The sequence below is a fragment of the Lithobates pipiens genome, unplaced genomic scaffold (genome assembly GCF_037356315.1).
Source record: "Lithobates pipiens isolate NorthernLeopardFrog02 unplaced genomic scaffold, aLitPip1_a1.2 Scaffold_25, whole genome shotgun sequence".
Taxonomy (NCBI): Eukaryota; Metazoa; Chordata; class Amphibia; order Anura; family Ranidae; genus Lithobates; species Lithobates pipiens.
In genome coordinates this window covers 54655091-54682548 of record NW_027507787.1, presented here as the reverse complement: position 1 = coordinate 54682548, position 27458 = coordinate 54655091, and the positions used below count along the sequence as shown (strand labels likewise).

Sequence of the window (27458 nt, the reverse complement as noted above, 5' to 3'; positions counted from 1 at the left end):
GTTTAAAACCTAAGTTTATTTCTGACAGATCAACAGATATGTTTGTGTACTTGCAGGGCTTTTAGAGGGATAAGACATGGGAAATGTGCATGTATTGCAGATGTCCACTGCAAAAGGTTTTTTTTTTTTAAATTATTTTGACAAAAGCTTTAAATAAGACCAACATTATATGGAGAATATGAGAGACTCTAGAAGTATGTATCTGTCTATCTGTCTATCTGTCTATCTATCTATATTTCTATCGATCCACACAGCGTTTGGCCCTTACTTAGCTTCAGAAGTATGAATCAAATAATTTGATTTTCAAAGACATAGATTTGAATACAGCTAATCATTACATAACAATAACTTAACATTGTATACCAGCTTACGTTATTGTTTGCTGTAACTTTGATAGTAGAACATTCCTTTGTAATTGTCTATGCAATATTGTATTGCTGTTAAATTGTCTAACAAAAGACGCAACACATGTGGTATCCCTTGAGCTAAAACCTAATTGTTTTTTGGGAGGATTATCTTAGCTCCTATATAGTTCATAGAAACTACAACATGATTTTCAGATCTAGCTAACAAAACATCAATCTACAAGTCAACTTCTATAACACATTTATAGTAATCAATGGTTGTTCAGTGGTAGGTTAATCATAACCTTTTTTCCCTATCTTTTTACCAGACATACTTCAAAACTGACAAAACACTTTTGCAACTCCCTAGGGACTAACTGGATAGAATAATTTAAATTTAGATAGTTAAAGTGTTAGTGGGAACCTCAAAGAAAAAAAAATAGTATTGGAAGAAGCTTAGAATAGCTTAGAATAGCTTAGAATAGCATTCTACCAATTGCTAGTTATTAACAGCAAGTCTTTTCTATGACCAAAAATTGGTCAAATTCTTATAATATAAGGGGCAACTGAACCAGATCTACCATCTGGTAGACCTTTGGTAATAAAAAAGGTACTGTTCTCCATGGCAACCAATCAACTATGCATGTATGGCTTTGTTTTTACCCTGCATTGCCAAAACAAGAAAACCAAGAGAAAGCATTTGAATAGCTATTTAAGGAGTCAAATAGAATACCTATTTTTTCGGTACCATTTTTGTATGCTGTACATTATTAATGTAAAATAGAAAGTTGACAAACACAATTGGAGCATGTTATTTTCCAAATATTATCTAAAATCACAATCAGATGTGGTATGTAATATATTAAGAAACAATATATCTTATACAGTAAGTGTATTTCAAAAAGTTTGCCAATTTTATATATTTAGTTTTTGACTTCTAGAAAGTATACATAATCATGATTTTAATATAAAAAGTGTGATGATAGAAATGAGTGAGATATGGTGACTGAATTACCGATAGTGTGCCCTGGTGCGCTTACTGGCGTTCCAGATCCATCTGGTGTCGGGTGAAATGGCTGCTGTACTTTTGTTCGGATAATTCTAGAAGAGAAGGTGAACAAGTAAGATTTTATTATGCCCTCTTCCAGGAAATGTAAAAACACACCATACAAGACTTGCCCTACACAACTAAAAAGCCTGCCTATGGATGCGTAACTCTTGTACCCGCCAAAAGATTTTGAATAGATTATTACGCAACAGATTTGAATTCTTTCAGTGACAAGTAGTGGTCTTTAAAACATTACTAATGACTTGGGACATGATTACAGCCATAGCAAGCCTTTGTAGACAATGAAGCTGTGAAAACAAGCTGTGAAAATTAAGCTAACTTGTGCTTTGTTAACAGTCTATATAGTATATAGAAGCCTACATGTGTGAAAAACATGGCTAATTGATAATCATTATGGAAACCCAAAATGCACAAGATTTTCCTTTTATTAGAATGAATAGAGTATGTTCTTGTTTTTAATCAAAGGCAAAGTCAGCAATGTCATATCATTCATTCATAATAAATGTTTGTACATGTTATATCAATGATATCAAACTGACAAATGTTTTGATTCTGAACTCTAAGCTTATGGGAATGCATGCTGCTTCCAGCTTTGCACACAAAAATGCTAACTTGCTACAGGCTAAATAGTTGCATTATTTTTTTTTACCATAAGTAATATACAATGTAATTAAATATGAAGCAAACAAAACATCCTTAAATCAGACCCCTTAGTGTAAAAAGTAGATAGGTCCTCACTTTCCAATCTCCCTTCATATGTAATAACACAGTTGCCTTTGTTCTGATGGATTGAGACAGTCCACTCAAACATAGTAATGAACACAGATAACTAATTTTCATGAATAGATAATCCATGATATCAGAGACATATAAGACTGAGGCCAATAGCCTCTGCAAAATAATGGGATCGATTTTATAAAGGGGTAGAGACTTTTCATTTAGCAAAGTTTTTGTTCATTTAGTAAAGTGAATGATAGTAATTAACCTGTTCACCTTTAATATCCAACCATATGCCAGGGGAAAAAAAAAAAAACAGGACTTTTGTTAGCTCACAATTGGCTGGACGAAATGAATGCAGCTATACCTTACTTATTAAGCTCAGTGAATATTCACTGAGAACAGTCTCTGATCCTTTATTAAATCAACCCAGTGGGGTTGATTTACTAATACTAGGGCACTCGGAATCTGGTGCAGCTGTGCATGACAGCTAATCAGCTTCTAACTTCAGCTTGCTAAATTAAGCTTTGACAATAAAACCTGCAATCTGCAGGGCTGCACCAGAGTTTGCACTCTTCAGTCTTAGTAAATCTCCTCCCATGTCTCATTGTTGTTGCTCTTATGTAAACCAGAAGGGTTACATGTAGTGTACTCCATTCAGAGTTTCAAGAAAATATTCATTTTAATATCTTTAAAATATCACATGAAATGGGTAAGGTGAACCCCATTGCAAGGTTCTAAGTCTTAAGCTAGGAAAACACAAATAGATTTCTCTTGCCTGGCTAATAGAAATCGAATAGATTCCTCCATCCGTGCTAAACAACATTAATGGAGCAATCTCCCCTTCCTACTGTTATATCCAGAGAGCAGGCATCTGCAGCTCTTGAATACCTGCATTTGATTGCCCAAAAATCTTCAACCCAGCACCTTTGATTTTTCATTTGAGGTTTTCCATGCACAGTGCATTGTATGGTAGGCTTTAATTCATATGTCTCTTTTGAGCAACTTGCACTAATCTCTACTACTTTAAGCTTTTTTAACCTACAATGTTTTTATTTCTCTGTGGTTTATTCTATAGTCCTCACCTTTTTTTACAAGTATAATTAATTAGTGTGTAAAACCTCTCCATAGTAATTGAGCTCTATTGGTCCAGCATGCAATTTAGTTGTGTGCGTAGTATTCTCAGTGTTTCCTCAGTGTATTCCTTTGATGTAATACCATTGTTTAGTTAATGATCTGTGACTTGCATTGACACAAACACACAAACATACACACCTAAATAGCTTTGGTAGAAAGAGCTTGAACACAGTGCCCCATAAACTCTACTTATCATTTGCTTAGCTGTTCTTACAATGCACGCACCAAGTTTTGGCATCTTAGTTTCTGTCACAATAATGTAACATCTGATAATCAAATACTGCAACTGATTTAAGTTTATATAACCACGTTATGCACTCTAGCCCTTAAATTAATATCCACCTGCAATTCAAAACTAATTGACCACAAAAATATATACTGTACTTGTGCATTCCCACTAATATAAATACCACATTTCTGGAGCAACCCAGCTTAAACCAATCTTCAAATCACAATTCAAGAATCACCAAGGTACAGTGTATTCCAATATAAATTACTACATGTAGTGGTACCTGTCTGAATTTATGCACTGAGTACTAAATATTTGTCAAATTGGGGTTGGTATATTCTTTGCTTAAGCCAAGAACACATGGCTAAATGTCAGATGGCATCGGCCTGCGCGTACTACAGCCAGGCTGACAGAAGCTGGTGGGGTGGTCGGCTTCTGTCGGATGAGCATGCTGGAAAACCAGCAGCTGACTGGCTCCCGATTAAATCTTTTTGTTTCATTTAGCATGTCATTATTATCCCCATGGTTTGCCACAGAGCACATAGTTTGCTGCACTTAAAGTCTAGTACACACGGTCTGAATGTTGGGAAGTATCGGCTGGTTCAATAGAAACTGGCCGACATTTGGCCCGTATGTGCGTCAGCCAGTCTGACAGAAGCCAGCCGCGCTGCTGGCTTTTGTCGAAGGGCCATGACCGAAAAGGTCTGCCGACCGGCTCCCTGTCAGCACTCTCAGCCAATGGCTGACCAGAGTTTTCTGGCGGGGGGGCTGTCACCCTGTCAGAACACAATAGTACAATAGTACAGCAGTTTTGACCTGAGCTGTCAGTTTTTTTCTGTTCAACCTGCTGGGATGAATGGAAAAAAGATGAGTAGTGTGTGCGAGGGTTTGGACAGTGGAGTTGATTTACTAAAGGCAAATAGGCTGTTCACTTTACTAGGGAAGTTGCACTTTGCATGAGCTTAGTGAATGAGATGAAGATCTGCTGACTTCCATCATTTTTACTTTCCTTGCACATTACAAGGTATCATTTGCAAAATGATCTGAGGCAAATTCATTTTGCAAAGAATGCTTAAAAAAAATTAAAAATAAATTTAAAAAAAACATTTTTGTTGCACTTGATTGGATGATGGAAGACAGTAGAGCTTCACTTCATTTATTAAGCTTTGATGTAAATTTCCTTGCAAAGTGTAACTTCCCTTGCAAAGTGAACAAACCTGGTTGCCTTTTGTAAATCGAACCAAGTGAGTTGTTTAGAATGCATAATAAACTGTTTTTAGAAAGTGGAGATGCAGGTTTACTGAATGCTCCCTTTTATAGTTCTTATTCTAAAGTACAATTAATTATGTGGCTTTAGACTCCACGGTAAGTAAAAATTTGTTTATTATTATTATTTTTCATTGTTTTACAGTTTGAAATAAAATATATTCTCAGGACAGTGCACAGACTTTAAACCAATATCTAATACCCCTTTTTTAACACTGTAAAAAATGTTTTAACTAAAAAGGGGGTAACTGACTAAAATATCAAATAACAGTTTAGCACCAAGTCTGCAGTTTTTTTAATGTATATTTTAGGCCCTGTGCGCGCTTATATAACGCCATTTGTCCTTGGCATCTATTCAGGTGCATTTGGCGTATCATACAGCACAAGCCCCTTCTTTGCTTTTAAACCTTGCCTCCATAAATAATGTCTGGACTTCACTGTCTGTGTTTTACATATGTGTTATGCATGTGTATTCATACTGCCAATATAAGGTTAATTGATAGCCAGATTACTGTGTCTGGAACTATGCAGAAAGCTCTTCTCAGTGCATATCATAGTAAATAGAAGAGGGCGGCATGGAAATTTTGTATGTAAGATCATCTTTGGACAATGTCCTCACTTGTCTAGAAAAGAAAATCATCTGATCATAAGGCCAGAAGAGAGGTCTGGATTCTGGAAGTACATTTTAGCTAAAATGATAATGATTATCATAAATTCAACACCTATACTGCCTGCATACCAAGCACTTTTTTTCACACAAATAGAGCTTTCTTTTGCTGGTATTTTATCACCTCTGCAGTTTTTATTTTTTGCACTATCAACAAAAAAACAGACAATTTTGAAAAAAAAAAACAATATTTTTTACTTTCTGCTATAAAATATATCCAATAACTTGTTAATTACTGGTTGACGGCGGTAAGAACTGTGATACCGCGGCACTGGCGATCAACCCAGTCTCCTACGATAAATGAATGGGCTCTAGAAATGGATAACATAGAGAGAATGGAGATACTTTTAGCACAAGAATTAGATACATATGAAAGGTGCCTCCTTGTTTGGACTCCCTGGAGACAGCATAGGAAATTGGTAAAAAATTGAGGAATTAGGAGGGAAGGAAGGGGAGGGAGGGATCCGCGGAGGAGAGAGGAGAGAGAAGTGGGGGAGGGGGAGAGGTTAGATGTACATTTCCCCCCCCCTTCCTCCTTTCTGTTTTTCTTCTTCTTTTTTTTTGGGGGGAGGGAGGGAAGAGGAAATAAAATAATAAATGTGATTATTATGTATGTAAGTAATATATATGTTTGAAATTGTTTAACTATGTGTAATGCTTTATAATAATTGAAAATAAAAATAGAATTGGAAAAAAATATATATATATCCAATAAAAAAATGTAAATGTAAAAAATCAAATTTCTTCATTAATTTAGACTACATATTTTTAGTAAAAAAAATACCAATAAGCCTATATTGATTGGTTTGCACAAAAGTTATCGCGTCTACAAACTATGGGATAGATGTATGGCATTTTTATTTTACTAGTAATGGTGATGATCAGCGATTTTTATCGGACATTGGACATTGCCGTGGACAAATTGGACACTAAGTGACACTTTTTGTGGACCAGTAACATTAATAAAGTGATCAGTGCTAAAAAAAATGCACTTTCACTGTATAAATGACACTGGCAGGGAGGGCATTAACACCGGGACGATCAAAGGGTTAAGTATGCTCCTAGGGAGTGATTTCCAACTGTGTGGGGGATTAACTGACTGGGGGAAAAGAGACATGTGTGTTCCTGATTAGCAGGCACAAAAGATCTCTCTCTTCCTCTCTGACAGAACGATGGTCTGCCTTGTTTACAGAGGCAGACCGCCATTCTGCCTCTCCAGTGAATGATCGGTGGGTCCCTGCGGCCATCGTGACCGCCAGACCTGCTGATTGGCTACCGATGTGTCCAACCACAGTGGAATTGGCTCGCCAGTGGCAGGTGTGTGCTCCCCGGCCCCCGAGGAGGAAACAATGTACAGGTACATAGTTTCACACAGCCTGTCACTAACCCTGCCGCACTAAATGTGTGGTGGCCGGTCCGGAAGCAGTTAAGGAGAATCTATTTGGTAGCAACAATATGCAGGCCAAACATTTGAATTTGATGAAGATGATTGCCATAAAAACAATTCAAGCTATCACCCTAAAGATTGGTATCACAGACCTGTGCCTGGGATACATGCATGATAACATTTCAGAAATAAATTAGAAAAATGTAAATACTGGTTATCGTGGCCATCCTTCCTGTTCAGCGTCATCTTTCTTCATTCTTGTGCAATGGTCTTTAATCTTTTTCCTTAAGGTGCCCTGAAGTGCCATAGGCTGTCCTCATTGATTTTACCAGAACTGTGAAGCCAGGGGTTGGGGATAGGGTGCAGGCAAAGCCATTTAAATAGAAAATATAAATTATTTTTGACAGTAAAGCAATACTGTCAGAGAGCTGAGCAGAAGTCCTGTGTCACTATTAGACTCCTCTTAGCCTGATGACACTATAGTAAAGGTTAAATGTCTGATGGAACCATATACCTCAGAGGTTAAAGGATCCCAGCAGCAGAACAAGAGATAGTAGCCAGCTATATCAGTGCTTGGGGATACTTCTATTCATCTTATTATTGATTCTGGCTTGCAATCCATAAATCTTAAAAAATTTTGAAAATTCCAACACTTTGACAGACACACATAGACGTGTATATATATATATATATTTATACCTTTCTTATTTTAATTACATTTTTTTCTCCTGATATCTATTTTGCATGGTGACTGTTTAATCAAATTTATATGGCATTTATATTGCAGCAGGCCTAACAACGCTGATCAGATTGCAATAGAAGGTTTCATTAAACCTTGTGTGGTACTGCAGCTTACATTGATTTCAGAGTCAGCCACAACTCAAAAGGTTGCACATTTAATAAATGGGCTTATTTAGTGACAGTAAAGCAGCAGAATTGTCTATAGAAACCATTTTTTTTTTTACAACACTTTAGGAAAGCACAACTTGCATTGGACAATGGCATTCTTATTCCTGATCCACAGCGTACCCTTTTGTGTTTGAGTGATTCTGTCACTTATTAGGTTAGTTCTACATTTTGTTATTGAATACCTCAAAGAGATTGTCATGACAACAATGAAATGGTTAATTCAGAAAAAAAAATGTTTTACATTTACTTATTATGTAAAGGGGTTTTTGAATTTGGCTAATAATTACCTAATTTAAATGAAAATGATATGTCTAATATTATATAGTAATTTAGCTGTGTTTCCCAAGGTTTTTGTTAATTCAGTTTCAGTATTGAAAATACTTTTTGGCTTCCTTATTTGTCTGTGGAAATATCCTATTATACATTCCATGTAAACAAGAAATTCAGTGAGTCAAGCACCTGAACTAATGAAGTCTGTTTTCGTATGGATTTGTGTGTTATGGTTGATTGACCTGTAAACTAAAATATACAAAGATTTCCTCATACCTCGGAGTACATGCTCAGTAGGTAATTAGGAAAACAGGGAGTAACCGGCTATGACGGCCAAGTCTTTCTTTGTGATGTCATCGGTAGTTATGCTATGTTTTAAAATGAGCGGTATATGTTAATTGAGAAAATATTAAGTCTGGGTACAGAGCTGTTTGTAAAGTAAAGCTCTGCAAATTAATGTTAATATTTAAGGTGTATTTATGAAAATGGAAGAAAAGGTTATGTGCATAAGTGACTAGTTTCTTTTTTTTTTACCCTACACAAGCAAAAAGTTCCTAGGTTTGCAGTGGGTGATCAAATATACTTTTATATTCATACACAACAGCCACAATAAAAATTGAAGCATAACATTATCTACAATATACATTTAATTTGATAAAATTACCGCACAAATACTTTTACAATCATGTTTGAAGTTGCTAGTGAATATCATCTATCCTTTCTGAACATCTAGAGTCTCAGATGAAAATAAGACTAAGTTATGTGACCACAAAGGGATTGTTAAAATTCAGAAAAACAAAAACTCCACGAACCTCAACATTCCACCTTGAACCTGTTCAGATTTTATTATTTAGAAATTTTGGTTTATGGAACTGAATGCAGCACATAAGGCGTCGTGGGCACATTGCAGTTATCAACAAAATCCAAGCACAGAGAGTTCTTCCTTAGGCAGCTTAAATAGGATTTGTCACCAACAAAAGAAAGCTTGAACGCGCAGCATTTTAGTTAGCGAGTGGTGCAAAATGTATTCTAGGCTTGGCCATATTGAAAACTCTCAAAGGTTTCCAAACACAGAGCAGTGTTGACATCTCTCAGCGGCGTGCAACTTTTTGCTATGGAATTGAAAAGCTAAGATGCTAAAACTACTCAGCTTCCTCAGATAAGCAACGGCATCATAAATTTAAAAAGTTAATTTGTTTAACTCTGTCTTACAACACCATGTTCTTCCAGATCCACTTTAGGCTATAGAGTCAGCATATACTGTTGTATACCTTTACTACATGTTTTCCTAAAACTGTTGTAAAATAATGGAAAACAAATATTGTAACCCGGAGAGCAGAAACGATTGTTGAGAACTTTCCCTTAAGTTGTTCTCTTCAATGGAGTTTAACAATGGCTTCCACAGACTTCTGGTGCTAAATATGACTTTCCCATTCACTGGCAATCTGGTTTAAGTCTTCAGAAGCAATATAATAGATGTCAGTAGGGATAGGACTTATTTTTGTGTGCACTAAGTAAGGAGAAATGGAAACATACTTCCAGTTTGACGAAAGAGCGCAAGGTCTCATCATTGTAACAAGGACACATATATAACTGCAGTGTACCATTTTATCTAATTGTAAACATCAACGGTGTTTAAAAGAAGTGTGTGCCTCTCTCCCTCCCCCGTTCAAGCTAGGTAAAAAAAAATGACAATATTTTATTTATATTTTTAACTTGGCTCCATAAGAATTGATTGACCGTTTGCCTTGTGGCATTCACATAAATTCAGGGACTTTATTCAGGAGTCATGTTCGTTCTATTGAATAAGCAATTTGGGAGGGTGAATTAACTGCTGTTGCTAGAAAGTCCCTGAAGAAATATTAAAATTGCTGCCAGACCAAATCAATACTCACTGAACACCCAGTATGAGTGGCCTTGGTTTCTCTCTATAATGGATAAGCGCAAAACCATTTGCCAGATAAAGGGGGATTCCTCTACACACACACATGCACACACACACACCACCTTGCCTTCTGTTTGTCAATTTTATTAACAGCTGATCTCCAATGAGAAAAAAAGAAGTGTCTGTGATTTTCTTTCTCTGTGTGTCTCCTGCTCTTTCTGTTGATTATTCTGAAACCAAGCGCACAGAGCCGTTTAGATCAAACACATCAACAGATGTTTATCGTGTTCCTGCCCTATTACTAGAGGTTCAGTGCCCACAACATAAAGGCCATCTCTAAATAATAATGGAAAGCGAAGGCTGAAGCTACTAAAATCACTAGTACTGTCAATATGAGTTGTACTGTGAGATGCACTAAGTACCGATGTCACTTGTGACATCCTGAGGTGAATGTGTCCCCAAGTCAATAGAATGTTATGTTCAGGTCGGTTTGTTGCATTAAGTCTATCATAGATTGCTGTACTATGCTTCAGATTGCGCATTCATATGTTCTAATAGCCATGTTTCTGCTTACTTCCACAACTCTCACACTAATGTCATTCAACAAATATTTTTTGTCATAAAAGGACAATAGTAGTGACAACCAATATGTTAGCCATTAGACTAACAAATCAGTTAAGGTTTTTTAAACATTAAATGATCCTCCATAGATATAGACTGGATGATCATAGCTAATTATATGGACTCCTTTAGGATTGCACACTCAATAAATATGAGCATTCTTGTAAAAATAGGCATTAGTTTGCATGTTTTCCCCTTGCCTGTGTAGATTTCCTCTGGGTACTCCGGTTTTCTCCCACACTGCAAAGACATGCTGGTAGGCTTGTTGACTGTCAAATTGTCCCTAGTATGTGTACGTCAGGTAGGGGTCTTATACTGTTAGCTCCTTGAGGGCAGGGACTAATGTGAATGTACAATGTATGTAAGGCGCTGCGTAATATTTTAGCACTATATAAATAGCTGTAATAAGAAAAATAAATGCATAAAAGTGTTGCATTGTGCTCTCTTTTCTGACCATTAGCTTTGCTAAATGGAGTAATTTTTTGTCAGTCCTGCAAACCTCCATCTTCGTAATCATAGAAGGTGGGCAGAGGGTGGGCAGAAGCTAAGTCAAGAACAGATCAGAATGTAAAACCAAATGGTAATTTAATGATAACTCAGAATACATTAAGGTATTCAAGGACTTGTACTCTAATATTTTGATAATTTTATTTCATGTCTGTTATGTTTTAGTAGGTGAATGGAGGATCTTTGCATGTATGTTCAGGGTCATTCATCTCAAAGGCAAAACAACATTCTAGCTTACATGACCATGACCAAAGTACATAGCAAAGCAAAATCAATGAAAATAAGCAGCCAGCCTATTTTCCCCAGCCCTGATCTGACATATTAAATGCAAATATTTTATGTATAGCACCATTTTTTTCAGCAATGCCTTCTCAGAGTCATCATAGTATATAAAACTGCAATTCATGGGTAACCAATAGGCACCCAGCCAAACATACAGGAATTTATTGGAAATAAGTAGATAGATAAAAAGACCTATATTTTTCTATTACCACAACAAAATAACACACCTGTTGTTACACAGTAGAGAAAAATGCACAACAATTAAATCAACATGTCAGCTATTATAACATATCACTTACAATGAGGGGGGAAGGAGCCCTTAGTCTTTGGGTGCCAAGGTGTAGAATTTGCAAGACAATTTACTTAGTAACAACTTAATGTATATAATTTTACAACAAGCAAAATCTAGTCACATACCTCAATGCCTTACTGTGCTGCATATAAACTATATTTATCTCTGTAGTGTTTGCTTGTTTGTTGCTGAATGCTTGATCATTACTGTTAACATTTCATGGGCTAGGTTACTATTTAATTAATTTGTGCAGTGAATGTTCCATTTTTCATTATGCCTCAGTGACATTTAGCATTTTCTATGTGTTTGACATAAATAATGACACAGGTGTGGCACTACAGTCTGTGTTCTTGAACTCAATGAAAGCAAAGCCTTTTCTCCAAGATTTTGTTTTCTTTCATATACCATACATTTACATATTTGCTATGTTCTATATTTGCAAACAATATGGGCTTTGTCTTATAATCCACACAAACATGTGCAATCAGAAAGATTTGATTATTGGTGTGAGTTCACATACATGAAGCAATATTGTCCTAACCTGTGAAATCTGCATGTCTATGGTGTGCAGTCACAGTAGACAGCTTGAAAGACCGGCTTCAGTGTTATTGAGGTTCCAACAAGCTATTTTGGCTGATTGATTTCTCATGTTACAGCAGAGATGAAAAGGGATAAGTCCTTTGTAAGGGTTTCCCCCAATAGGCAGCAATGAGGAATCTTCCAACATATAGTGAATAGTGGATGTATTGGTATAAGCATATTAATTACACTTAAACCACAGCAACTGATCAGCAGTTTAATTGTTTGGCTAAAATTGTACATTGCAGCTGTCATCTAGCATGAAGGTTCCACTTAAGCTTACATTCATAAGGTAATCCTAACAAGTGTTTAATGTTCCGATAAAATTTGTATAAATCATAATGTGACAGGTATGTGAATTTCATTTTTTTTTTTTGTTATTTTGCATTTAGTAGGGACATTATTAAGACCAATACACCACACACAGTATGTTGCAGCTAGTACCAGTCTAAACACAGAAGCCTCAATACGATTTTCTTGCCCGGTGATCAATCAGTACATATAACTATTTGATTAGGCTTTAAAATGGGCTTCCCCAGAAGTAGGTCCAAGGACACACATGAAGTATAGAGAATTTTATTAAAAATGTCTGGTCCTTAGTATATCGCTTTTCATCTAATTAGGTAAAATCTTAGATAGTAAAACAATAGTTGGCAGTGTGTTATACCAACAAGTAACTGTGTAGTGGGGGTAGTCACTCAAAGAATAAAGTGTGCCATTCTGCTTGGTTACAGCCTGTTTCCTCACCTAACGCATTTGCCTCGGTAATGGCCTTTATGGATGCTCCTGGGAGCAGAGAAGAATTATCAATAAATGAAAAGGTTTTTTTTATTTTATTTTTTTAGAAAGGATTTGTTTTGACTCATATGCCATTGTGGCCAGATCTCTATTGCACTGCCAATGCCATATTAGTATTATTACCACAGTTATATTCATGTGTTTATTCATAATCTAGTGGCATGGGTGTAGCTGGATGCCATCCATAATTGGAGCTGGTATCTTTTTTTGGAATGCTTGTGCAGAAGATATTATTGTAGAGATCCATAAACACAGTGCTGACCCTATGCTTCTTTACTGTGCAGGGCTTTCTGCTGAAAAGGCACAAGCAAGTCTCATTATATGCAAACAGCATTTTGCCACTGCAAAATTAACCTGGCACCCATTTCCATATTTTAGTGGCGTAACGCATGGGTGGGTGCTTTAGAAAGATAAAAAGCGAGGGTCTGGAAGAATATAGCTTACTGCTCTGCATATAGGTTCAATGTCTGTTTTATAATATATATACACCTCCATGCCTTTTTTATGGTTCATTGCTCTATGTCAATTTAATATCATATTGGCAAGAAAATCCTTTTTGAGGTCATTATGCGGACAGCAGCAGTCTCTCGAATCTGTTTAAGACAAATAGAGGATGTGTTCATTCAGCAGTGCTAGTTTTCAGTTTAAGCCCAGCCTCATAAAAAATGTAAGTATAGTCATTATTAGAATTATCCAATTTCATATTGTTATTATTATTACTGATACACAGTGTTAGCAGGCAAGTAAGTTTTGTAATTTGCAGTAATGTCTGTTTCATCAAGCTTTTGTCCTGCAGTGTGTTTGAAAGCAAAACTCAGTCACTTAACAACCAGCATTTCAAAGCCTATCGCATATTGCATTGCAATACAGCTGTGACTGCCCATTTGCAAAGGATTTTGGGGGCATAATGGGCATTTGACCTTGTGAAAAGGAACAAAGCTTTAGCAAAGCCCTAGGAAAAAATATCCTGGTTTTAAATAATTGTTGGCTGTTAAACAGAGAATTCTAGCATATCATACCAGTAATGGAAATAAATCCTATTGTATTTGCATTTTAATTTTCCACATAAACAATAGTTCTATAGTATGCTGGCTTATTGGAAGCTAAATAAAAAAAATCACCAATCTGAATTTAATTAGAAATGAAAAGTTTATAGGTGCCTCTTTAATACGATTAATGCACAGTTAACGTTTATCACATACATATGCTGGGTCCTGCTCAAATTGCCCTTTCTTAAGCAGCCACAGTGCATGAAATGAATTTTTCTTCACTTTTTGTGTGTGAATGTGCATGTGTGTGTGCTTGTCTCTTGTGAGGCAGCCTGTGCTCTCTAAACATCTCATTAAAATGTTATACTGATGCCAGTGTAACGGAAGAGTGACCCCTAGTTACAGTGCAAAGTTCATTAAAGCTCTGCACAGATGGGTGGGATTTGCACCTGACTCCTTAATTCTCCACCCTCTCTGCCAGCACTGCTGCAAGAGATAGGGAAGCTTTGCCAAAATCATATACATAGTGTCAGTATAAACTGTGTATCTGTGTCTTCTAGAAAAGAATGAAAAAAAACCTTAAAACATATATGCACTATTCAGTAGAGACTTATTATGTGCACAACTCGTAGGAATGGAAAAGAATATCTGTTTTAACCTAAGTAGATCGTATTCCAATTGGTTATGATGGGATGCTAGCTTTTCTTAGAATTTTTATTTTCTTTATTGAATAATGCCAATAGGCAAACAATCATTTGACTGTTGATGGTTGATTTACTAAAGGTATATAGGCTGTTCACTTTGTAAGGGAATTTTCCCTTAGCTTAGTGCATTGTGTGAAGCTCTGCAGCCCTCCATCATCCAATTGTGTGTTCATTTTCCTTGCTTGTGATTGGGTATTCTATGCAAATAGAATTTTCACCTCATTAACTAAGGTAAGGATAAATCCACTATTGGTGCACATCTTTTAGTATTTGCCTTTAGTAAATCAACTACTTGGAAGCAGTCCTTTTCCTACTCACAATCCATTGTCCCTACCACCATCACAAATCACCAGAATGTTTATAGAGTGTAGAGGGAAGATGGAACTCTCAGAAGAAGCACACACTAACTCAATGCAAGTAGGCCTTACTCCAATACGTTGCTATATACATATTAGTTACAGATTTAACAACATTTTTAGATTATCTGTACTAAAAAGATACCTCACTTAATTGTAAGCACCAACATGATTTGTTTAAAGCATGGAGGCATTGCTTACATTTTTATTGCTCTAATCGTGCATCCATTGGATGTATTAAAAATGGTGAAATACTGGAAAATATGTTCATTAGAATGTTCTTCCCTGCACAACATGTGTCCAGTTGAGGCTGTTATAATAAGGTGCAGCGCGGTTGTTAGCCCTGTTAAAGCCTATGAATATGTTTTACCAAAGGCACAATTTTACATCATCTCAGTAAACCTGGTTTCACTTTAAGCACCCTACATGGTTTGGCTATTTTTTGTGAGCCTTCCTGCGTCAATACCTTGAAAATAAATTGATTGGGTCATATGTGTTTTTTTTTTTTTTTACCAGTCCATATTATAACACGTGTAAGTTTGGGTACAGGAAAAACTGTTTGATTTCAGCTATAGTACATAATGGAACTTTAACAATTCACCCAGACCAAAAGGTGACTGTTTGAAAATGTGTCTCTTGGGGTATAATACTTTTTTGTTGTTGTTTCCAAGCCCTATCCATTTTTTTTATCAGTCTATTTTTCTGAGTCTGTTACTACTGACCTATAAAGAAAGGTACATCTTTTTGCTGATTCTTTACAATGCAAAGGCCAGTTTAACCAGACTTCTCTGCATGGTCTGTGTCATATTGTGTGGTTTCCACATTTTCATTGGAATCTATTCCCCACCCATCCGCAACGTCATTGTATGATTCCAGTATTGAACTATTTTGATGTCTATTTCCCAGAGTGAGTGGGTCTGGTTACCAGGTTATTGATTGGTTTTCATACAAACAGAGGGGCCTGTGTTGGTCTCTGATCTAAATCTGCCTCTCTGTGGGATGGTTGTTGCAGCTACAATTTCAGTGCAGACCACCCTCAATGAACTGTACCTCCCTGAGTAGACATTAACAAATATATTTAGCCTGTGTGAAAGTAAACAAATTGGAGAGGTTACCTAGCACTTTATGGATTTATAGCATTTTATATTTACAGTGATAATCTTATCAACCATCCAATCTATAGACTTTGACACGCGCACATTGATATACTGTACACATAGGGGAATCTCACATATGTTGGGGTATTCTATGTCAATGTGTATATTATGTAAAGTCATTATGAGCAAGGAAGCTGCTCCGTCTATTATACAGAATTTACAATATCATACAAAGCAGTGATACACAAGGCTACAAGAGGGTATTTGGACACTTTTTGCTTTATGAAGAGGAAATGGCACTGAAAGTGTCTAGCCCTGGCAAGCTAAAACAAAACTTTCTCTTACCGCTGCATTTCAAAATAAAAATACAAAATTATTCTACAGAAGGATGCAACTGACCAACTCATTGTCTTTCAATAATAACACTGCAAAGCCAAAATGTAGGGAGATACCACGGTCAGAAAAAACACTTTAACTTTCCATCACTATCTCTCCCCATGTCCTCCAAATTACCATAGAGTAGAATAAAGTTTTCCCAGGAGCAATAAATGTTAAGCCATGACATCAAAGTAATAGTAGCTAAAAATTCACAGTGATATGAGCCTGGATTAAACCAATCCTGGCCAAACATTTAACATATACCCCAACAATGTCCCAACGCATCACTGCTTTGCCAAAATAGCCAGTTCCTGCTTTTTGGAAACCTGTAATGAACCTACCCAGCGTTCATTCTTCCCACGCATGTAGATCAACATATATAGCAAGCTTTGGTATAAGGAAATACTCCTGCTCTAGGCACCCTAAGGAAAACTAAGGTGGTTTTAACTGACTGAGCACAAATATCTTTGCTTTCTTTTACAGAAGTATGGCAATTCTATGCAATAAGCAGATACACCAAAGCACTTTATATAGCCAAAACAACCTATTAAACAATTAGAAGTTCTTAATTAATATGAACAGTAAAATGAACATTGATAAAGAAATGCTGTATGCTTTATTATCATAGCCAGTCTGTGAATGCATACATTTCTTTTAAATAATAATAATGTAAATGCCCCTGTAATGTATAGCTCAGGGGTACATTCCAAAGCAGAGTCATTAAATTGAAGGACCAACAATTAATTCATTCTGCTAGGAATATTCAGTTACTACAACAACTATAATAGTAATTTCTATGGCTATCCCTAGAGTTAGAAAAAAATAAAAAACATGAATATACAATGACAACCCTTGCCACTGACAGAAATAATGTATCCTGAATGTAATGTATCAGTCATTGAAAAAAAAAAAATCAAAGCTTAATGCATTTTACATCAAATATAAAATAAAGCATAAAAAAATCTTTAAAAAAATTATTTTTTCAACTTCTCAGCATTCCAGCTTTAAAAAAAAAAAAGCCATACAAAAACCCTTTTTAAGTCATATTCTAAACTGTATCTATTGGGCAGCACATATTCTTTGAAACAGTGTTTTGTAAAAATTAAAATGCATATAAGAACTGTAAAAATCTATTTCCAACACACAGAATACGGTAATTAATCTTTGTGATGGCAATACATTTATCATTAGGTATTGATTTTTATGGTCATAACTGACACTAATGTATATTTTATAGTAATTCACTTTTAGTCATAAAATGAATTTTGAAATGGAAAGCTAAAATATTGCTAATGTGGGTGCCTGTTTTAATGAATATCCACAGAAAGATATTTAGCAAAAAAATGAAAAAATCATAAGTTTCAGGCATTATTTTAAGATTGTTTTCTTGGTGTACAATGTCACATATGGCAAAATAGCAATTGTGTTACATTTCTCCAAATCTGCATTGCTTTTTAAGTGTTATTGAACTCTATCAACTCAAGTAAAGTTTTCAAATCTAATTTTTTTTTTTACATTTTAGCCTTACAAAAAAAAATATATCAAAAAGCACAAAATTTCATTTAAAAAAGTCAGCAATTTGTAAACTTACAAAATACCTTTCTGTGTAAGAATAGGCAACAACAACGGAATCAAGGTTAATATTAAATATTTTAAAATTGTTTTTGCATAAATTAGGCCCACTATATTTTTAGCGGCATTTTTCCTACTACTTAATATATAGAAAGTCCTCTGTGTTCTCTAAATACAGCCATCTATGTGTGATTTCATACTATGCAGTTAATAATTTTTTGCTTGCTGACTTTCAGTTCAATCTTCACTTAAAGTCAGAGGTTAAAAATGCTTTCATGTGCCAGTTTACAATTATTAGGGTGCCAGTTATGTTTTCAACTACTTTAGAAAGTAGGCCTCGTTGTCTGGAAGGATTTAGGATTACAATTATTTTTGCTACCTAACTTTTAGTTAATGAGGTAAAGAAACGGATAAAAGTTTGCTTATGACTCCACCAATGCCCCTTTGCCAGATCCTATTAGAAGTAAGGCTAATTGTGTTTGTCTTAAACGTCCAATCCATTTGAAGCAAACATTGTTTTTCTGGGCTGCTCAGAGTCTACAAGATCAACCCTTTAATGTTATATAAAAAATACATTAACGCTATTATACAGCAAAAGGTTAAAAATGCTATTAATAATTTATTGTATTTCACAGGTTCATAGTTCTCACAATCTAAAACAACCAAGTCAAACTCAAATAGAACAGGGGGCCAAAATGAATGGATTGATTCTACAAGGAAACACAATAGACCTGCCAAAGACCACACCTAATTCCAAAAAATACTGAAGCACCTTACATTGATAATAATGACCGCAATATTTACTACACTATGTTACCATAAAAGTGCCAGAGGATAATCTTGCAGTATTCAGCTACAACATTATGTAAGGTAGTGCAATGTGTTGACTTATAAAACAGTCATGGGCCCAATTCAGTTAAAATTCTTAAACTGACTGAGGGCCGTGAGAAATAGAGTGGAACCTGTATGGCCCTCTCTCACCCCTTATCAAAACCACCGCCAGTTGACATATCTAGTCTAGAGTGATATGGTTTGGTTAAAGCTCTTTTACATCAGAAATAAACATCAGTGCTTAAAAGGGAGCTGATTGACTAGTGCTGTTATCTACAGCAAGCTAAGCTTCCATAATTAACATTAATATAACAACTGCATTCTTAATTGTTATATTTCTAAAACATGCTACTGGTGTACCTTTAAAGCCTCTGCTTGCTATGTAATGAAGTCATAAGCTTTCTCCAAGCAAAGAAAATACATTTTGGTGTAAACCAACATGATTTCTATACTGTGAGAATCAATTTCATGTGTGTGTATGCTTCCTTGCCTCATGGCATATATTAATGCCAATGTATTTCATCTCCCTTCTATACCTAACTGAAACAAGAGGGGAAAAAATGAATATGGGAAGTTTATAGGAAGGTGTATAATTAGTCAATCAGTATTATGTTACCCTATTCATATCTTAATACCCATTTTAATACAGATGGTACACACAGGAATAATTTCGTCAAGTCGCCCAGCAGTATATAACAGCGCATGTGTGTCTCAGGGACTCTCTGTGAGCCAAGGTACATTCCAGCAGTTAATTTTACCTGCTGCTTGCAAGATGACTTGGGATAATTCCATGTCATTTGTGAAATATTAAAAACATTTACGTAGGATGCCAGAGCAATTGCAACAGATAATATCTAAATTGTATTTTCTGCTGGCTTTCTGCATGGCATTTTGTAATTATAGCTGTGCTGTTTCCTTATTTATCCTGAATAAATAATAACATGCCACTGATCTTATGAAAGGATAGAAGAATAAGACTTTTTTTTTCCTGTATAGTGCCTGTCACAAGATGGGAAGTACCATATGTATGCATATGGATGAGTACAAGTAGAGTATTATTAAAAAATCATACACATAAATATATATATAAATATTTTAATTTTGCTAAATTCTAAAATCTCTGGGATTACTGCAGAATTTCTATATGAATATATTTTAAAAATCCACTAAAATATTTATACTCAATGCACAATAATACTCTTGCTAGGATAGAGAAATGTTCAATATATTGTTGGTGCTATATAAATCCTGTATAATAATAATATTTATAATATTTAGTAAACATAGCATATACAGTTCATTATATACATTTAAAGATGTAAAAAGCCAAGTTTTACCTAGGTGGAATAGCAATTTTTATTTAATTATTTTCATGACAGTGTTCCTACTCTAAGGTTTTCTAAGGTCTTTTTTCATGACAGTGTTCCTACTCTAAGGATTCTTTAGCTGCCCCCTCCCCTTAAAGTTACTAAAAAAATCCAGTCTTTTAAATTGTAAGACAAACAATAGTTAATGGAACTGCGATGGGCTGTATACAGGTGTAATCCTGTAATACCATTGATTCCTGGAAGCTATGTAAAGTGCAAGCATGACCAACAAACCACTTGGGAGAAAAAAAAAAAAGTTTTGGTTACATGCTCTATCCTCTGTAATCCCGACCCATTCCACACGTGTGCTGAGTATTTCCATTTTGTTTGGTTAAGATAAATAAACTCTGGTATCTTAATGGTTCGCTAGCTAAGCTTTTGTGATTGTCTGTAAATTTGGGAGCTGTTAAATTCTTAATTACTGAGAACACTAAAATGACTGAAGACATTAGCTGTAATACTCATAAACCAAACGAAGACAGCAAAAGTGACATTTTCCATCAATAGTGTAAACAGACAAAAGAAACAGTTTTCACAAAGTATTAAACGGGACTTATTTCTAGTAATCCCTTAAATCAGCAGACGATTACAACAACATTCAACCATGCAGGCTGCGAGAGATACAAATTGGGACGTGGTGGAGTTGAGTTGATGACATGGAGGGGACAATTGGTGACAGCGGCTACAACAATGGTCAGCAAGGTACAGAAGTCAGGTCCTACCTGTTTATAGAAGACACGCTGGGCACAGTGTCATTGTCGCAGATCCCTTCAGCCAGCAGTCTGTCCCGAATCTCCCACGCAAACATCGTGGGGTTTTGTCTTTTGTACTCTGCGATTTTATCTACTACTTTTGGGGTGGCTACTTTAGGCTTGGATCCCCCAATTACTCCCGGCTTGATGCTGCCCGTTTCATAGTACCTGTGCAAGAAGGACAGAGCAAGTCAGTGAGCCCCGGAGCTGGCACTCTTAGCTCATGCATGCATGCATGCATTCCTATAATATAGCGCAAATAAGGCGCAAGCACAGTGTATACTTATCATTCGTGGATATATTGTAGCATACATTCAGATACATATATTTAATACAGTGCATTTGAAAAAAATATATATAAATTAAAAAAAAATATATATATATATATATATATATATATATATATATATTAGCTGTTAATTCATAGATCCAAATGTATATCAACTCCATCAACTGCAAATGCATCCCTTACCCGACCCTCATATAATTTGCAGATAAAATGATATGGATCCAGATGTATATGAACTGCACATCCGTCCATTATCCGACCCACGTATAATGGCATCAATAAACAGGCGTTATCACTTGCAATCAGCACATTTCTTCATAGAGAAAAGAAGAATACAGGAATGTCTGTGCAAGCGTTGCTACCTCCAGGTTTATTGGACGTTTTCTAGAGTTTATCCTAACGTTGGCATCGGAAATCGGTGTGCATGGGGAGCTCCATGTTACCAATTTGATGTAAATATAATAATGATACTAATAGTCACTTAGGTTTTATAATTACTTATGTGTTTGCGAGCTGAATTACAAATCAATACACAGGCGCTATTAAAGCCTTGTAATGTCATTTTAATCAGAACTGTGTAGCAAATTGGAAGAGCTGCAAAGGACATATGTAAAATCAGAAATTGTTCTTTCATTAGATTATTAATAAGGTGCGCATTCATTAACCGTTAGTTGATGACGGCTAACATCCTCTGGTGTCACCTCTGTCACCCATATAATGCAGACTCTCCTGAGGGACATGGATCCATCCACTATATAAATGCCAGCTAACCACCTTGGCTCATCAGGCACAAGTACAGCCCCGAAAATTAGGTTGGGGGGTTATTGAGGATATATATATATATATAGATATATTTATATCTATGTATCTACATAGATATAAATTATATATATATATATATATATATATATATATATATATATATATATATATATCACTTAAGAATGTATATATATTTGATTATTGCATTATGTAGAGGAGAGGTCCTTACCTGCCCAGTATCTTGCTGACACAGCCGTGGCTGACCCTTAGCTGCCTGGAGATGTCACAGGGTCTGACACCCTGGTGGGCCAGCTCTACTATCCTCTGCCTCACCACATCAGGTAGAGGTCTGCCATTGACAAATACCCCCCCGAGCTGGTTGACACCCCCATGCCCTGCTGGGGAAGAGAGAACGAAAAACAGAGACACAAAGAGAGAGAGAGAGAGAGAGCACATAACAATTAATTAGACAACAAATAGTAAAGGGATGAGATCACAAAAAGCAAATGATAACCATAAAACAGATTGATTCGATGACATACATAACTGATCTATAATCATGTACGATCGGTTGTCTTTTCCTGTATCCCTATCAATGAAAGAATAAGAAGGTGGTCTGCAGGAATGGAGCACCTTTTGCTGCTGGGAGCACCTATAAGCTGGTAGAGCTCTCCAAACTCAAGTTTGTTCAGTTCTGGTCCAGTCTGGTCATCCTTTACAGGTGATTGCCCCTATGTGATATCTGCCTAGATTAGATTGTGTCACCTCTAAAGGCTACACCTAGGATGGGTTCCATGCTAGGTCAGTGCAGTGTAATGAGATCCACACAACACACATGCTGACTCCTGCCACTGACCAACTGTGACCCCAATCCAAGCAGAATAATCAGGGCTCCTCACAATGGAATCATGATTATTCTACACCAACAATTTTACTCTGATCAAGGAGAGATCACACAACAACACGTGACCAGCCGGGTGACAGCCAGCATTAGCGCCAGGCATGCGCTCTGCCCACTTCATAATCATACAATTGCTTGAAAGGCTGTGCTAAACGAAAAGTATATATAGAGTAGATAATTCTATGTTATAAGGGAAAGACCCATAAAGCAGTTCGGGATTTTGTGTTAAACACTGAAGCTTATGTAAAATAATAATAATAATAATATATATATATATATAGATAGATAGATAGATAGATAGATAGATAGATAGATAGATAGATAGATAGAAAAAGCTATTTCATAAAATATATAATTATTTGAAGTGTAATGCACTGAACAAATTACACACACACACATTTATATATATATATAAATTGGGTAAACCTTTTTAGAAAAATATATTATCTATATGTACAGGGGAAGCAGATGTTATTGTAATGTAATATATATATATATATATATATATATATATATAATTTTTTTTTTTTTCGGTAAACCTTATCTATCTTATGTACAGGGAAGGCAGGTGTTTCTGTATAAAGAGTGTTAATGCTCTACTAAATTGGAATTCAGCAGGCTTTCCACTTTTCTGAAAAATGATGTATATATATTGGTGAGTTTATCCCCATTGCTGCTGACAGTGACTTATAGACTGTGAACTTGAGGAAACTCTCATTGCCCTTAAATCGATCCACCACCCTGCACAAATACAGTTTTTCCCCCAGAAGATCCTTCCTGGCCAGTGACACCCCTTCCTGCCCTCCTCATAAACCTGGCACCTACAGTGTCACGTTGTCGTGGCCTGGGCTGGTCATGTCTGTATCCCCCTCAATGGTGCCCAGCAGCTTGTGGACACGTTATAGCTATACAGTTACCAAGCTGCAATTTTCTCAGCACCTCTGTGATAAATTATTCATCATACCTCTGATAACTCCTATTACATATTATTAAAAGGCAACAGATGCAAAAGAGAAAAGAAAAGATTACACATGAATAATAACACACATACATATATATATATATATATATATATATATATATATATATATATATATATATATATTCTTTTTATGTGTAATTGCTTATTGTAGCATTTTAAGTGTAGTATTTCCTATCTTACTATATCACACATGTTGTAGCATTTTTTAAGTGTAGCATTTTTCTTTGTTATTTATTTTATTTAGGATAACCCGCACAGGTGTACCTGCAATATTGGGTTAGGGGGAGTTCACAATATATCCCTTTATTCAGTCATATATATATATATATATATATATATATGTGTGTGTGTGTGTGTGTGTAATTTCAGCTTTTAAATGGCACCGACAATGGTCTTGTACATATATCTCAGAGATATTAATTGTATTTATTCTATGGATTATCCCAGATATTATCGATACTTCCATGTGCCCTTTGTTTTGCTATAAGTGGACACTAGCATCCTATTATTTATATCAGTTTATTTTTTCTGTAATGCTGCCTATTAAAGAAAATATATATTAAGTGCCGGCTAATAAGCTTTTTTCCCCTACAAATTTTCTTTTAAAAATATTTTTTTTTCCCCTTGGCGTGTAATTTAATTTCAGGCATGTTTGTTCCCTATTTCATGCTAGATCAGAGGTCATTTTATTACAGCGTTATGATTTTTATCATTATTATTACAATGTAGAGAATATTATTGGTGGAATGCCGATGCTGTGTTATTAAATGCTATTAATTAAAGGCATCGGTCAGCCCATTTAAGAAGGGTAAAAGAAGGATTGTGTTAGTAAATAGATGGAAAAGAGATGCTGCCAGTGGGGCTGAGCTGGGCTCCAGGCAGTGGGATTTGGACCCTGAGAGCAGAATTTAGGCTGTAATGGAATGGATAGTACTCACGGTGCATAGCCGAGAAGGGATCTGCCTTGCAATGCATATCCATGGGGAGGCAAATGAAAGGGAGGTATTCGGCTGTAGTCGCCGTTTCGCCTTTGGACTGAACTTCAAGACTTGAAGAAAATAGACTAGGCTGGTTTCCAGGCTCGATGAGGGGTCCCCACTGCCCCCGGACTGAAGGCTGCAGGATGGGGTTCAGATCTGGTGACAGCTTTGGCTGGGGTAGAGTCCTTCAGATTTCCTGGGAAGAAGAAGAAGAGGAGATGTTGGGCCAGCAAGGAGCTCTTCTCATGGCTGCTGGACCACACCAGACACTTGTGAGCTGCGGGTTGATGGAAGCCGGACGCGGTCAAGTAAGAGTTTGGTCCCCTCCAAGTCTTTGGCTGGAGTTTTCTGACTTCAAAGCAAAGTTAAACAAGGAAAAAAAAAATATCCAGGAGTGTGTGAGTGTGTACAATGTCGGGGATAGAGAGGCAGAGCGATCTCTGGAAAATGGAGACACTGGCTGAAGTTGTCACTTTAAGATGGGATGTGTGTGCTAGGAGGTTTGGCTGGAGAATGGAGCCTCCTCTCCCTGTGTGTGTCTCTCTAAAAGCTGCAAAGCCCCTCAGATCCCCCCCCCCTACACATACACACACACACACACACACACACATACACACACACTGCCCTCCCCCTTTAGCTGGGAGATGGATGACTTGTCAGACAAAGGGAATAGATTCCAGCACTCGGTGATTCGCCAACGCAAAAAAATACTGGAGCTGTAGTGAGGAGGTCCCTGGCATTACCCTGTCACTGTGGAGGGGTGAGGGGAGGATGGCACACACCACACACACACCACACACACACTACACACACACATACACACACACACACACAGCACATTATCACATAAGCCTTAGATAAAAGTACAGCCACTGTATGACAAATGGAGATTCACCTACCATCCAGGCTATTTGTTTAACACTGATTATAGACTTTATATTGCTTAACACTTCGCTGTCTGCAGCGCATTAACACACAACTCCATCTCTCTGCCAGGCTGCTGCCACACCAGGGACAAAATCAAAATAAGATCACATTAAAAAGAAATAGATTCTGAAAAAGCTTTGAAAAGGCAAATGATGAATTCCCCGAAGTGGAAGTAACATCGATTTATCATTAGTGTCCTGGGATCAATGGAATACAGATAGCACAAGTCAGAGAGCCTGTCTATTGCCTTCAGGTGGAGTAGCAGGGTATAAAGGGGGCATGGCTCCATGCTACAAAGTTACTACAATATCTCAAGTGATCTGCAATAAAGGTCCACAGTAAAAAAAAAAAAAAAAAAACATGGAAAAAGGGATTGTTCGCCTCAATTGGAACCATTAACATGTAAATATCTACTAAAACATTCATTTCAAGAGAATACGTTTGATTCAAATGCATCCCCCTTTAACAACCTAAATAATAAATATACAGTGATTAAAATACAAATGTAGGGTGTATGGATACGATATACGTATGTCTATCTATCTATCTATCTATCTATCTATCTATCTATCTATCTATCTATCTATCTATCTATCTATCTCTCGTGTGTGTATGTATGTATATATATATATATATATATATATATATATATACACACATATACATATATACCATGTGTGTATGTATGTATATATACAAAAAACTCCATACACACACATAGTATATATGTGTTTGCATAATATATATATACATATATCATGTGTGTGTGTGTGTTTTTAACTACAGGTATACACCATGCGAGAGTATCTACAAACACACACATACTATATATATATATATATATATATATATATATATATATATATATATATATATATATTAACATATTTAAATGCGAAATTTGTTAAAATCTGAAACATTAAATGCCATTGTGATTTGTTTCTTTTTTGTGTCATGTGGGCTCCATATGTAGCAGCTGTATATGGATATCTGTGGGTGCAGACACGACCACTTATACACACATGTAGACAGGCATATATATTTAAAACAAATATTGGCTATTTCATTAACATCGGCGTTTGCTCTCATCTGAAGGGGTATCAGTTCCAGCAGAAGAGTCACCTGCTGCAGAGAAGTCTCTATTTTCCCATCAGCTAGTCGTTTTCTAATGAAACATTATTACATGTCCAGCTCTTTTTAGACAGAGTACTTATTAGTCATTTGAAGGCTCATACAGAGCCATTGGTGCATGTTGCTTGTCCACACTAAACTCTCCTGTGAGCAGTCACCCTGAACATGCAGGCTCCCCTCTCTGCAGGCTGGCCTGTGGATAGTAGGAGCAGGCAAATCTGATATGTTTTTCCTCCTCCTTTTTATATACTGTATATCATTCCTGGCCTTGTTCACTCTCCAGTAAATAGATTTAAGTGGCTAGCAAGTGGTTTAAATGCCAGCTTGAGTTAAGAAGAGTGTGACCAACCTGCGCTGCCTTATCTCATGTTTTATCAAGATTAGCTGTAGATGGCGCTCTCAGGTCTGGTTATAAAACAGACATTGCTCTCTGGAGGGAGTAAAAAAAGTTTTTGAGCACTTTTTTCTTTTTCTTATGACC

The 27458-nt window shown here is 36.2% G+C and overlaps 1 protein-coding gene across 22 annotated transcripts in view; it reads right to left on the bottom strand.

Moving 5' to 3' along the window:
* PAX2 (paired box 2) overlaps positions 1 to 25462 on the bottom strand; it is a 90966-nt gene extending 65504 nt beyond the window's left edge. For 9 of the 22 annotated variants that reach the window (XM_077454452.1, XM_077454450.1, XM_077454457.1 and 6 more), the window contains exons 1-4: positions 24878 to 25462; positions 22286 to 22454; positions 20976 to 21173; positions 1360 to 1445 (exon numbers count right to left, since the gene is read on the bottom strand). In XM_077454452.1, coding sequence (XP_077310578.1) covers positions 1360 to 1445; positions 20976 to 21173; positions 22286 to 22454; positions 24878 to 24920 — 496 coding nt within the window. In that variant the 5' untranslated portion in view covers positions 24921 to 25462. The remainder of the gene's footprint in view (positions 1 to 1359; positions 1446 to 20975; positions 21174 to 22285; positions 22455 to 24877) is intronic. The other 13 variants (XM_077454451.1, XM_077454459.1, XM_077454456.1 and 10 more) reach the window with 6 other exon arrangements.
* Between the last annotated feature and the right edge of the window lie 1996 nt (positions 25463 to 27458).